Consider the following 14806-nt stretch of genomic DNA (forward strand, 5'->3'; position numbering starts at 1 on the left):
ATATATTTTCAAGAAGCAATGCAGATTTAGGACACAGTAATCTACTACTATTTATCTCTTCCAAGTTATTTCTTTCTCTCTGACTTTAAAAGCACCAAACATACCTTGTGAAATTCATACTTTCTTATAACTCTTTAGGCACTCTAAATTTAGACAACATTCTAAATCCATACTTTCTGTGGTGTAAGAGCTAACAGCCATGGCTGTCTGATAGGATTGTTTCTAACAAAGACCTAATGCTTTCTTCACCTTTTTTTCACTTTGTTTATGAAGTCTGAGCTTAGGTTCTTCTGGTGTCTTTTAACTATCTGGAAGTTGAGGATATTGAAGTCAGTGATACAGATTCATAAAATTAAAAGGTGCCTTTTCCAGCTTGGAAAAATCACTGAGACACTCCTGAAATATCCTTTTGACTGTTTTTAGTCATTGTCATTCAAATTTCAAAAAGGATACTTCTTTAAATATAGCTTTGGAAGAATTTTAATTTCCTTTTTCAAGGCAATCTAGTTTGTAGCTATTTGACAGTTGGATTGCAGTCATGCTAAACTTGCATTTCAGTGTCACGTAAAGCAGTGAGTACAGGTTCTGAAAGACTTGATGTGCAAAATCAAATGAAGTTAGGGATGTGGTTTTGGGGCAGAAAGCAAAACGTTATTGCTTCCATTTGCTTAGAATAAGCCATTGTCCAGTTCCAGGAGAAACTGCTTTATACATGGAGAAAACAGATATTTTAAATTCTTTTAGGCAGTAATAAATGCCATTCCTTTGAGTAAACTTCCAGTGGTCATCATTCTGTAAGTACTTAGATATAAACATAACTATAGATGCAGATAATTCCAAAGATTCCAGTACAGCTTCTTGCATAAAAGAAAATCGTACATTTAATTTGAAAGGTCATTTCATAAAGGAACAATTATCTGTATCACTGTGTCATACATAAATGTGAAAATGAATTGTAAGTTTTGGTTTTAAGTTAAAAGATGTTTTGCAGGAGTTTTCTGTGTCCAGTTCCTATGTGTTAACATTTTTATAAATTGTAATTTCTTTTTCATTTTATGGCAGTTGTAATTTTCAGTGTTAATTAACTGCCAGCTGCTAATATCAAAGGTCTTTGGTCAGAATATCACTTAGTTCTTGACAAATAGTGTAAACTGTAAGCTGGAGTTAGAGCTGGGGGGGGGAAAAATAATCTTGGTGGTAAAGTTCCAACAGCTGGTTATTTCATAGACTGTTTCTTCAGACATATCATCTATTTGTGCAAGTGGGAGGATGCCACAAAAGCTTTGTGATTTAAACAGCCAAAGTCTTGTTACAGAATTTACAGAATTTGGTAACTTGGCAAAGTTACTCAACTGTTACTGAAAAAAATGCATATAAATTCCAGTTAATATTTCTTTATTATTATTATTATTATCATTCACAGATATTTTGAATGCTAACAGAAAAATGAAAGTAACATTTTAATATAATTAGCTTATGCATATTAGGTTTCCTAGTTTGGAATCGCTTAGTCTCTTCTACCTGTAACCCATGAAATGCTCACTGCTTTCTTGAAAGTGCCCGTATACCCACAATCCCAAAAGCAGAACACATTGTACATAACCCCCTTAGCTGCCTCTAACTCAGTTTTAAAAAACACTTCAAACAGTGAAACTAGTTTCCGTGGGCAGCCTAACTAGTCCTTACTGTGAGAAGGCTTTTCCTGGTGCCTGTCCTAAACATCTTTTCCTGCAGCTTAAGCCCATTTCTTCTTATCCTTTTCCCATCTCACACAGCTTTTTTTACCTTTCCATATAGGTGCTTAACACCCACTTACTGTACTGCTTTTGTATTAGGCTGAGACATTTGCCGGCAGTACAGAAATTTGTATCCTCCATTATCAGCATTAAATACTTCCTATTTCTTTTCTTTGTGTTTTGCTAATTTGGTCTTCCTCCATAGTTTACTGAAGATACCGATACTTTCCTGAAGGTGGGACCCAGTTCAGAAGATAGAGAGCATCTTGCAGTGTATAGATAGTACAGATGACACTATATAAAAAAACTCTCCATTTATCCCAGATGTTAAGCAGCCTTTTTCTGTCGAGTTGCTGAGACTTTGTATCCTGTAACTCAATAGAGTCACAGGAATGCTTTGTTTCCTCATTTGTTCTAAGAGTTAATAACAGAGCATCAAACATGTAATAAGTGCTCTTTCTTATCTGGTGTCTGTGTTTAGATTCATTTTCAGACATCAGTTTGTGACGCTGCAATGTTTCCAGGCCTGATGGTTTTCTTGTTTAACTTACGGCAGCTCTTGTTTCCTTTGCAGTGATAGTCCGAGCTGCTGACTGCAAGAAGGTGTACCAGATAGAGCTTGCTCCCAAAGAGAAAATTATCATCCTCATCTGTGGTCGGAACCATCATGTTCATCTTTACCCCTGGGCCTCTCTGGATGGGTCAGAAGGAAACTTTGACATTAAGCTTGCAGAAACTAAAGGCTGCCAATTGATTACAACTGGAACACTAAAGAAGAGTTCTTCAACTTGTTTGTTTGTGGCTGTTAAACGACAAGTTTTTTGCTATGAAATTCACAGAACTAAACCTTTCCACAAAAAATTCAGTGAAATTCAGGCTCCAGGAACTGTACAGTGGATGACAGTGTTCAAGGACAAGCTCTGTGTTGGCTACCAGTCTGGGTTCTCTCTGTTGACCATCCAGGGAGATGGACAATCTATAAACCTGGTAAATCCTAATGACCCCTCGCTTATCTTCCTCTCACAGCAGTCTTTTGATGCCCTTTGTGCTGTGGAGCTCAGTAATGAGGAATACCTGCTTTGCTTCAGCCATATGGGAGTGTACGTCGATTCGCAAGGTCGAAGGTCACGCATGCAGGAACTAATGTGGCCTGCAACTCCTGTTGCCTGTAGTATGTATATGTTTTTCTGTTGCCATATCCCTGTTGCTGCTTTACTTGTCTTGAAATAATCAGCATTGTATTCTATTTTGCTTTGGTTTGTCTTTCAATCCCTACAATTGAAGTTTTGATGAGTTAACAGGATACATAGTTCTTCCTAATGGTAGTTTTGGACTTTGTGATCTCCTGGACTGAGATCCTGGATGCTGCAAGAAGAGAAGCTCTGTCTTGTTACAGGACACAGAAGAACAAAAAATGGAATGCAAAACAACTTTTACAGAGAGTAGTCCTGGAGGCAGGACAGTGCAAGACTACTGGTCTGTGAAATTCTGTGAAGATTTTTGCTCCCCTAGAGAGTGTAAATGTCTAGGTGTCTGTAGGATGTCCTCTGTGTCCTATACTCAAAGTACAATAGAAGGTTGAAGAACAACTCTTAAAGGTTCATGAAGATCACAAAATAAGCAGTAAAAATTTTGGGTTTGGTAGAACTGGTAGCACTTTTTCTCCTTTTGGTTTTGTTTTTAGGGGGAGAATTTCCAAAAATAATATAGGCAGGTGGAGGGTAATTTTTCAACCACTCTTTTCATTTCAGGAGCATTGACTTAGCAGCTAGTTAGGACGGAAGCACATGCAGAGCATTTTTCAGTATTTGGTAGTCAAAGGCAGTTTGTGATAAAACTGGGATTTCTATTTGGAGCTCAAATAGCAATTTAAATGTTTTGAATGATTGAAGGCAAGAAGTAGCTTTTTGTTTGAATAGTACAGCAAGCAGTCAGGTGCATGCTGGTTTGATCAGGTCAGGCCCTGATAGCAGTTTGTTTAATTTTAATTGTCTTGAACTGAGATTGTTTGTTTTTTTTTTACTTTGACCTAATTCTGTCCAGAATTCCAAAGCAAAGGCCCAAGGAAACAATGTAGTTGCAAATTTACTTTAAAACACCGTTAGCCAAAGCTAATGTTTCCTTTTCCTTTATCAGCTTTACAGTTTTTTGCATTTCAGCAAACTAGACTTGCTAGTTAATGGTTTTGTTTTATTACCAGCTGTTCTTACTGTAAACTGTTGTACAGCATCCTTGTGTGTGCAGTCCTGAGTGGTGTTAGCCTGGGGCTGGTTTTGTAGAAGGAGCAACCTGCCAAAGGAAACTGGATTACTTCCCTTTTCATTAGCCTGGTCCTCCTTCCTCAGTCCTGGTGTCTGCCACTAGTGTTGTAGGCTTTTTTTTTTAACTGCCCCATCAGGAGCTAGTCAAAGTGGAAATGGTTTCTCCCCCTGGTGCAGTTTCTGCTGTGGTAAAGGACCACGTCATAGAGAAGTGTTAGGATATGGTGGAGAAATTGTCTCTAGGACGGTCAGTCCCTCATGCTAGGAGAGGCCGAGGTCTGCGCTAGCGCAGTCAGCTCCGTTACCTCGGGTGGCCTGTCCAGGTTGCAGTTAAACCAGCTTCACGTGCTGGTTCTGTGCGGAGTCAGTGCAGGCGTTGTGGGACTGCCTAACTTGAGCGCAGTGCAAAGACTGGGAGCCAGCAGGTCTCCAAGCTGTAGCATGAGCAAGCCCAGTGCAGACACTATCATATGTCTCTGGGAACCAGCTGAGATCTGATCCAGCTTATCAGCTCTGACTGGTAAGTGCTGGCCTTGGCTACCAGCTGGCCAGGCGGAAGCAGTTGGTGTTTCTTTCTGATGCTCAGTGGTCTCCCTTGATTTGGACATCCAAGCCAACTGTGACCCCATCTAATAACTACTTGACCGTACATAATTTCTGGGATACATACTTATGACGGCTGTCCAAGGCTTTCTGTGAACAAATGAAAAAAATGGCACGGCAACCTTACTTCAGTTCTTCTAAGGAGATACTGTGATGTATTTTTAGTGTCCTACTAGGTAATTTTTCTTTTGTTTGTTGAAGCAGCTCTTTTCCCTGTTAGCTCCCATAAATTTCTAGTAACCGCTTTTTACATCAGGACACAGTCTTTACACGAGCAGATGCATGTTGATATGAGGCTCTAGGGATCTCTGCTTTTCATTTGACCTAAAATAAACTTGTCTGCCTTTTATGTTTTTTAAAAAAAAGTAAATAAAAGAGAAAATGGGTTGTGGGCTTTACACATTGTGACATTTTCCTGGTTAACCTGATAAAAGTAACTTGCACGCTGATATCTAAATCTAGATAATTGTTAGCAAAAGAGGAAGGAAATTGAGAACAGATCCACATCATGACTTCATGACCCACCTCACAGATGGTGGCCCTCTTTTCCCGTGCACAGAGCAGATGTATAGTTAGTTTGCTGCTTCCGAAATGAAGTAATCTGCATCTGTAGAAAAGATAGCTGCTCGGTTCCTACCAAGTAGCAAATTCGTATGCATCTGAAAACTTTTTTGCAATTTCATGAAATCATAATATGAAGTTTAAAAATACTGAAAGGGTCAAACTTAAATCTTTCCATGATGCTGGCAGTTGTTAGCAAATCTATTATCACAAAAATACCTGTTTGAAAGTGGGGCTGGGAAAAAGTGTTTTAAAATATGTCTTGCACATAGTGGAAAACTTTTAACTGTTGAAATGTGCTCAAATATGTGTCAGTTCTGGACTTCCTGAAACCACATTAGGGTTTTCTGTTTGTTTTTAATCTATGCAGGTTGCAATTCTTCATATGTAACAGTATATAGTGAGTATGGTGTTGATGTTTTTGATGTCAACACTATGGAATGGGTCCAGACTATTGGTCTGCGAAGGGTAAGTAATTCTCTTTAAATATAGATCTTCATTGGGTTAATTCCAAATTAGATATTTCTTCACAGTGTATGTTAGGCTTGAGTTAATTCTCTGTCTCCTTCCTCAAAACAGATCAGACCATTAAACATGGACGGCACGCTGAATCTCCTCAACTGCGAGCCACCAAGACTAATATATTTCAAGAACAAGTTTGCAGGTGAGTGCTGCCCAAGGGGAGAAATGGGAAAATGATACAAAGCTGAGTAATTTTAAGTCACGTTACCTTTGCATGAGGTACTTGTATTGGATGCGTCTGGGTCAAGGTGTACCTATGTATGTGAAATTGTGTTGTGATATTACAGCAGGAGCTGTCCTCAGCGTGCCAGAAACATCTGACAATAGCAAGAAGCAAATGCTTCGGACTAGGAGCAAAAGAAGATTTGTATTTAAGGTTCCTGAGGAAGAGCGATTGCAACAAAGGCGGTAAGAATTTAATCGTGGTGTGTAACTTACTATACATGGTAACATGCAGACTGGGAATGCTAATAGTAAAAACCACTCTGTTCTTTTAGGGAAATGCTTAGAGACCCTGAGCTAAGGTCAAAGATGATTTCTAACCCAACGAATTTCAACCACGTGGCTCATATGGGACCAGGAGATGGAATGCAGGTTCTCATGGACCTCCCACTGGTAAAATACATTTAAAAGGGAGGGAGGTGTATGTGCCTTTATTCTTGCTCAAAAAACTGTGAAGATGAGCAATAAGAAGCTCAAGTATTATCTCTGTACCAGATTTTTCTTTTAATCATTTTGAGAAAGGTGGACCTTCGTGATGAGCAATGCTTGTAAATCCTGTGCAAGGAAATACTGTTAGCTGACTTATGAGACTGAAAGAGATAGATATCACTGCCAGGAGCTTGTTAGTAGTTTGTAAATAATCAGTCTCTCCTCCTTCCTTTTCCTTGTTTGACTTCTTAAAATAACAGAATGAATTTCCTTCGTCCTCATCCTCTCAACATTCTGCTCTGATATCACCTCCAACAGGCTTTGAGCATGTCTATCACATGAGCCGTATCTCTGCTGAAATCTTTTTCCAGAGTGACCATTCCTCACTGCAAGGCTCCCCTCTGCTTTCTTCCTCTTCCTGTCCCTCCTCTGCTTCCCTAGCAAGGGTAGGAGTAGCTACAAACTGTTAGGAACTGGAATGGTGTGCTTGTGGCACTTTGCTAATTCTAGAGCAAAAACAAGGGGGGGAAAAACTGATGCTGTGGAGGTAATTAAAATGCATGTAAGTTGCAGTGCTTTATAGGCATTATTTTTATTTTGTATTTAACAAACGCAGCATTTGGTGAGCTATTAGTGTTAAATCCATGAGAGGAAGGTGCAAAGGTACACTTTTATGATCTATACCCTCTGTTTATAGCTGCTAGTCAGGCTTTCTCTTGTCCTTCTCAGCTAGCGTATATGAGGGTAATGCATTTGTCCTTTCAGCAGGAGGAGGAAGGAAAGCAGAACTGTTGGTACAGTCCCTGCCCCTTTAATAGAGGGTTTGCTGGCTGACAGGTTCCAGTGGCTGCTATGGGGCTTAGTTCTTTCTCTGTCTTTCTCAGGGTTTGTGTCTGTTACTGAAAATATGTGGATGTGGTCAAGTAAGTTCAGTTTTTCTACCAACACTGGGTTGTAATAGCTTCAAAAGCACAGTAAAGTTTTCATGAGTAACAACTCCTAGTAGGATAGCTTTTGTTGCTGGCTAACAAGGTCTTTCATTTCAACTATAGAGTGTCCTACCTCCTGCACAGGATGAAAAACCATGTCCATCTACAGCTAATGTCTCACGGCAGCAGCAGCAGAGGAACAAAACCTATATTTCATGGCCCTCGTCAAGTAAGGCTGGACGCAAGCTTGTCACTTCTGAGCTGTAATTTATGGTTTCAACAGGAGGTGTAAACCTGCCTTTTGGTTTTTTTCCTTCCTCTCCAGGTGGCAGTGATGTGGGAGGAGCCATGCCTTCCCGAAGTATGTCTGATCCTGACCAGGAGTTCGACAAAGAGGTAAAGTAGCTGTTACTAAATGGAGACTGATGCTATCCTGTTGCTGTAGATTTGTTTTCTTTTTCCAATAAATTAAATTTCTGAGGAAATACTTCATAAAGACTGAGTTCTTTATGGAGATGTTTTCCTTCCACAAATGTTTTCTCTGTAATATATGATTGCAAGTTAGATGTGCCAGCACAAAAGCAAAGCTGTGAAAAGATCTTTTTATGGTGGTATTTTAAGAAGTATTATGTCTTGGATTAAGCTTTGTAGGCAAGGGAAATTTGACTAATTGATGAAATGTCCTCAAAGCTCCTAAAAATGTTCTCTAGGCTATTAGCATAGAATAGCAAAGTAATACAACTAGTTAAGTAATTTTCTGTGCTGCCTTAAGGAAGACACTTCGTCATGTAACTTGAGAAGGAATTATATTTTAAAAAAACATAGAACTGTTTATAACAGGAGTAAAAGTATACGCCAGTAGTCACCAGATTGAAAATGTCTTGGCTGTACAAAACTGGCGTCCCTGAATCTAAGGAGAGAAGATGTATGAGTTCTGTTTCCTTGCTTTATCATGGGTATAGCTTCTTCCAAGCTTTGCTCAAGCACTGCCTGTGCAAGGAAAGTGTTAGGAATTATTCCTGGGAGGCAAATTCCTAGATCAAGGTCTTTGCCTCTTTTTAGCACTTTTTGGTAAGCAACTACAGGCCCATATAATGTTCTGGATTTTGCAGGGTGCTTTTCTGAAACCAGACCTCTGCAGGATGCCTTAGGATACCGCAAGTCAAAGCGTGTGCTCAGAGTTCTGATCACAGCCATGCTCCCATTTCCTTTATCACCTTTAGTAAGCCATTAAAAGCATGTGAAAATAGGGGTCTGTAAACACAGCAGGTTTTGAAACTGCCTGGATTTTCAAAGGTGCTGATGACAGTCTGTGTCATTCGAGTTAGTTGTCGTACAGCATCCCTCTCAAATTCCGTTACATTCCATGGTCCAATAATTGCTGTTTGTAGGCACAAGTAATGGTGCATTCTAAGGTTTTTACAATAGTATTTTCTTTTTCGATAGGTCTTACAATTTCTTACGACTTCTTGAATTAAAACAAAAAGTAGTTTGAAACTCGAAAAGGGAGGCTTTAATAACACCTTTTGGCTTTATACTATTTTTCCCATGGCTTTTGGCTTTATCGCAGCATGAACTGGATCATGTTAGGATAATCTTGTTATGGATGATCTTATTATTGTCTGAGCCATGCAAAACCTTGTGAACCGCATTCTTGAAGGGTCTTACCTTTCAATCAATTTGCTAAACGTATGTTCCCTTTCTTGAAAATAACTTGCTGCAACGGTACCAGTTTTTCCTGAAATGCAGTATTTCATCAGCAGTGAACGTGTGCAGTGCTCAGAGTTGCAGCTCACCAAAAATAGCGGGGAATCTTGCCAGCCATCGTGTTGAAGTGAGACCAATCTGTGAAGGCAAATACCCAACAACCAATGTAACGCTGGGGAAAATAACTGTGGATAGACTGTCTTTATTAGACATTGACATAGGGTGTCTCCAGTAAACATATTCTGTTTCCAGATCTCCAGCCTGATACTTGGCAGCCTTCGCTCTTTTGTCAGGCATTTCACATGCTTGTCACTGTTGCTGTTTTGTAAGCAGTTCATATGCTTGTTTCTTTCCTTCTCACCAAACTGAAGATGATTTGACTGTAATTGTTACTTGGTTTGTATGGGTAGACAGATCTGCTCCTGGGCTATAAAAATTGCTTGAAAAACACAGGGTGGTAAATCCAGAGCAACAGTGGACAGATAGATGCATTCCATCAGGAAAGTTTTTCAATGGCTAAAGGAGAGGAGCCTGAGATGTAGCAGTTTCCACGTACTTTGCCATAATTCCTGGTACATCAGAAGGTCACCTTCAGGGACTACACTGCAGCCTGTTGATAATAATGGAATTACTTGTATGAATGTTTAGCTATGAATTGAATCTAATACACACTGCTTTGTAGGTGTTGCTCACCCCAAATTTTGAGTGCCTTTGAAAGCTTTTCAGTGTGAAGAATTGATTTTAAGTAAGCAAATCTTTTTTTTTTTTTTTTATGTTTCTCATTAACAGCCTGATTCAGACTCCACCAAACATTCTACTCCATCCAACAGCTCAAATCCGAGTGGTCCCCCAAGTCCCAACTCTCCTCACAGGAATCAGCTTACGCTGGATGGACTGGACCAGTCAACCTGTGATGCATAACACTACTGCTCTCACCATTCTGGCTTCAATCATCCACTACTCCATGGAGTATTCCAAGAGCAGGGCAAAGCTGTCTCAGATGCTAGTGCCAAGACTGACACTGAATCTCTAGTGTTGTACAAGAATAATTATATATCCAGATTGTAGATACAAACTATTAAAATGAAGAAAATTCTTTACTAAATAGTGATTGAGCTTTTTATGCAGAATTGTTCACTGCTCAGTTACGGTTGATTCCTTTCTGCACAGCTGTGACAGTTTTATTGCATAGGAGCATTTAAGGCCACCAGTAAATAGTCTTATTCTTATGCCGAAAAAGAAATAGAGAGAGATACTGATAATGTTGCTACAATATCAGGAATATTATTTTTCTATAGAATGATGTAATGTCTCATTAGCAGGAAATCCTTTTAGACACAATTTGGACCTCTAAATAGGAAATGCGAGCAGGTCTAGTTACATCCTCAGATGAATACACTTTTCCCTTTCTCCCGTAACTCTTTGTTTCCTAAATCTTAAGGAGAATGCTAGGAAGCTGTAGGTCATTTCCAGCTTCAATAGAATCACCAGGAAGTTAAAAGTTGGTTATAGTTTTGTGGCCTTTTAATTCTTTTAGCCATTACATATACAGCTGCATAACTGTCTTTCTATCTTTCTACCAACTTTTTAGTCTTGTACATAGGACTACTGCCAGTTACCTTTTACCTATACCCTGCTTTTTAGTCCTCATCAATCAGTCATTAGTCAGGGCTTTTAAAACATAGGTAATTACTGCTGTGAAAAAAATTTTACTCCTAGTTCCTGCCTATCTCCTTCTGAGAAGTTATTTCTCCTGGGTTTTTTGGTGTAAGGACACACTACATTGTTTAGCTAGCAAGCCTTCTTGTGGACGCATTGCCCTCGAAGTCTGCTTGATGTAAGGGACTATATCGCACTAAAACATCAGTCTGTTTTATTGGCTACCAAAGTGGAACGTGAAGGATCTGTAACTGGGGGTGCTGCTTTTCTCATTAATTGTATCCTCACCTGCATGAAGACCCCATGATTATTAATCAAGTATTGATCATGTAGAAAAATGCACAACACACTCCTGTATATTTTGCTATGGCCCACGTGCAGTGGTGATGTTTTGCGTGTATATTTAATCTCATGCTTCCATGTATTATACATTTAGTAATCAAAGATTTGTGACCATGTTTCATTAAAAGCTTGTAATTAATTCAGTGGCTGGCATATCCAGTTTGTCATTGTCACACTAGTGTGCCTTCTGTGCCAATTTTTTGACAGTTGGATGTCACTTATTTAAAATTTGGTTTAAATGGGCTAATGGTATACCAATGGCTAATGTTCTTTTCTGAAACACTGTATAGACGTGCACTTATCTTTAGTTTAAACTGAGTGTTCTAGTCAACATTTAATCCTGTTACGTTAAGTGTTCGACAGTACTTGCTCTTTTTCTCAGATTCTTGATAAAGGGGCTCAGTTAGAGCTGGACACTACTGCTTTGGGGGTTTTCTGGTTTTTACTTTTTTAATGTAAGTCTAAGTCTTTGTAATTATTGAATTGTGAGAACATTTTTGAACAATTTACCTGTCAATAAAGCAGAAGAGGGAGGTTTTAAAGTTCATAGTCGTCTGTCTTGACATGTCAAAACAGTCTACCACTGACACTTGCTTTAGTTTCATGGTAAATTCACTTCATTCATATGGACGTTTTACATAAACTGAAAGATACGTTGAAGCTCCGTACCTGAATGCTATGAGAAAGGTGTGTGTTTCTGCACGTAAATGCATGTTTAGGAGCAATGGAAGTCCTTTTGGTGGAATACAGTGTTGAAATTTTGTGCCCTTGGTTTGTGTTAGAGTTGTCATTTCATTGAGACGCTGGCCCTGTTAATTCCTTTGTAAATTATTTGTATGACTGTTTCCTTATGGCTGGAGCATCATAAGGAGGCTGCAGGATCTATTCAGGCATCTTAAATACGATAAAACAATAAAGACTTTTGACTTACTGTCAAAGCAGTAGTCCCGAAGAAACACTTAGGGACGTTCCAAGGATTGGTGTGTGAATGGTGCAGCCCTAATATAGGTTGGTTTTGGTTTTTTAAAGCTTCCCTCGTGTTCCAGTATTTGAGCACCACAGAGCTTACTGTGGCTTGAAGAGAGCCAACATCTTTTCTACTGTATCCTGGGTTAGCATCTCTGCTCCTGAATTACTTCTTGTTTTGTCTCGCCCTTCCGACTTCAGGTTGTGTTAATGGGGAAGGCCTAGGTGGGTATTTTGGACCCTCTGTTGCTTGCTGGACCAAACCTACCTGGGCAAGGCTGGCAGGCTGGGGTGGGCCAGCTTGGGAGCGCGCGCCCAGGCTGCCCCGAGGGTGGGAGCGATAGCTGGCAGCAGGTTTGAGGGCTGTGTGCCGGAAGCCTTCTTGCAAGTATTCATGCTAATCAGCCTTTGACTTTTAAAAAAACATTTCTACTGCTCTTGAGCTGATTTTCTCTGCACAGTGAGGACTTTGGATGACAACAAAGTCTTTAATTATGGGGGTATTAAATCATAGCACTCAGCAGTGCCAGGGCTTGGTTATAATTTAAGCAGGAGAACGTTTCTAGAAAAATAAATTAATTGCTCAGTATGAATACATTATTCTTCTTCCCTGCTCCGCCCCCCCCCCCCCAAGTCCTCCACCACAGCCCTTTGCAAATCTTCTATTCCCTTAAGGTTTCTGATTCTTGTTACCTAAAGAGTCCTCCTAAGCGCTTGGGAGAACTTTCAGAAGTGGGGAGATTTGAGACTATGTGAAACATTCCTCTGAGGATGCGCTTTCATCTCCCTGGAGGCTACCGGTCTAGTATTGCAAGCGAGGAATTGGGCTGTGCAAGGAACGAGGATAATTTGGTCTCTGCCTGTTCCTCTGCCCATTCCATTTTCATAGAGGCATTACATCAGGTCCCAAAGCTGGGCCACTGGGTGTACCACTTGCTAGAACGTGCTGGTCACTTGCAGCACAGATCTTTGTCCCAAAAGGCTGTGTATTTTGGAATACATCCTGGTGTCACTTACAAGTTTAGTTCTTGGGTAGCATCTACCAACACCTCCGTCTACAGCACAGATGTGCTGAGAACAAACAGCTTCCGAAATAGCTGCAACCTGCTGGGGACACACTGCTGTGTAAATACCCGCTCTGTGTTTGCAGGGTAAGTGCTTAACACAGCAAAGTCACGGGGAGGGGACTTCAGTGTGGAAATGCCAAAGTTCCAGGCATCCTCGTTCTGCGTGACACCAGATTAGGCATCCCTGGGAGAGAGCAGATGCATAAAGCTCTTAAGAGCTGGCACTGCTAGTCTAAAGCGCTGAGAAGCAGGGAAGCGTTTCAGGGAAAAGGTGATTGTGGGAACTGATCTGCACCTTCGGGTGCAGTTAGGCAGTCGGGGGGGAGGTGTCACACCGTGACTGGTCTTGCTGCTGAGTTTAGCCTGTTTTAAAAGGAAAAAATAGATTGTATCCTTGCATGCCAGGCTACTGGAACATCTCATGATCAATTCACACCCTGCCTGCTCTGTAGGAAGCGGCTCCGGCAGGCAGAGGTGAGGACATACCAAAATTAGTGTTTGCCTGCCCTGCCCTTGCCTTCCATTGCAGTGGCAGGAGGTCCGCATTGCCTTCTGCCTGCTCGCACGGGTGTGCGCTTCCCTCTCCGTTCCCCTTACATCCCTCGTCGGCAGCCTTGGGCTCCTCACAGCTCGGGGGGCCGGAGCTGCAGCCGCTGCCCCCCTCGCCGCCAGGCTGAGAGCTGTTGCCCGTGGCCTGGGCTCACCGCCAGCGGGGCCGTGCAGCAGCCTGGGGTTGGAGGGGCTCTGGTTCAGGGGAAGGGGTGCAGTGGGCACAGGTACCACATCGGGGAGTCAGGAGGGAAAGTGCAGTGGTTGGAAAGAGCCAGCACGGTCTCGGTGCTCCCTTGCAAAACCCTCCTGAATGTGTTTCTGGGGACTAGGGGCGATGACGAGACCGGACATCAGCTGCACGCTTTTGCAGGATGCCAGGGAAAGCCAGATGTTGGCAGAGCATGTCCCAGTGGCGAATGATGCTCAGACTAGCGTTGCCGGCAGGGTTAGCTGAGGACAGGAGCAGAAGACAGCAGGACGTGCTCAGCAAGGGAGAGCTGCAGTGCTGCGCTCCAGCCAGAGGAGGAACATGAACTCAGCAATCAGCCGGTTCCCCATCCTTGCAGCAAATATTTCCCCTGCTCCCCAATAAGCTGCAGCACTTTTTTGTCACCTGACTGCACAGGTTTATGCAGCTCTATTGGTCTTTTTCTCATAGATAAACCCCTCAGATGTTTTGCAGCATCGCTTGCGTTCCAGTTTCATATGCAGTCCCTGCTCTGCAGTCCCCTGAGGAAGAGCAGTACGGAGCCCTGAATGCTGATGGAGGAGATGGCCACAGCTCTGCTGCAACCACGCAGCGCCTTGGCCAGCTCCTGCACCCTGGTGCTGCCAGACCCTGCCAAGTCCCCTCCCTTTCGCTGCTGCTACCTCTTGCTAAAAAAAAAAAAAAAAAAAATTAATAAAAAAATGCATTGGGCAAAGTCTGTTCGTAGGCTCGGTGGCATTTTAAGCTCTGCTGCCTGCCGCACCGTCTGAATCCAGATTTGCACAACTTCTGTGAGCAGCTGTAACCCGTAGAGGGAAGGCACATTGATACGAGTTGGTGTCCATTAATGGTGCACAGATAGACCCCGGGAAGCAGCTACTCCTGAGATCTTGCCATTAACACTAATGCATTTTGCATTAGTCTGTCACAGCAGGGGTTCCCTGACTCTCAGGACCAAGAGCAAAACAAAGCCATCAGGTGCCCAGCCGTGTGCTGCGCACAGACGAGGTGGCATAAACCACCCACCTGATGCGCTGCTTAC

At 41.7% G+C, this 14806-nt stretch overlaps 1 protein-coding gene across 12 annotated transcripts in view; it reads left to right on the forward strand.

Moving 5' to 3' along the window:
* CDC42BPB (CDC42 binding protein kinase beta) overlaps nt 1–11516 on the forward strand; it is a 98465-nt gene extending 86949 nt beyond the window's left edge. For 6 of the 12 annotated variants that reach the window (XM_040602390.1, XM_040602392.1, XM_040602398.1 and 3 more), the window contains 9 exons: nt 2311–2907; nt 5532–5629; nt 5741–5825; nt 5971–6091; nt 6181–6298; nt 7219–7257; nt 7387–7492; nt 7589–7659; nt 9760–11516. In XM_040602390.1, coding sequence (XP_040458324.1) covers nt 2311–2907; nt 5532–5629; nt 5741–5825; nt 5971–6091; nt 6181–6298; nt 7219–7257; nt 7387–7492; nt 7589–7659; nt 9760–9891 — 1367 coding nt within the window. In that variant the 3' untranslated portion in view covers nt 9892–11516. The remainder of the gene's footprint in view (nt 1–2310; nt 2908–5531; nt 5630–5740; nt 5826–5970; nt 6092–6180; nt 6299–7218; nt 7258–7386; nt 7493–7588; nt 7660–9759) is intronic. The other 6 variants (XM_040602393.1, XM_040602397.1, XM_040602399.1 and 3 more) reach the window with 3 other exon arrangements.
* The last annotated feature ends 3290 nt before the right edge of the window (nt 11517–14806 follow it).

This window comes from Falco naumanni, chromosome 7 (genome assembly GCF_017639655.2).
Source record: "Falco naumanni isolate bFalNau1 chromosome 7, bFalNau1.pat, whole genome shotgun sequence".
Classification (NCBI taxonomy): domain Eukaryota; kingdom Metazoa; phylum Chordata; class Aves; order Falconiformes; family Falconidae; genus Falco; species Falco naumanni.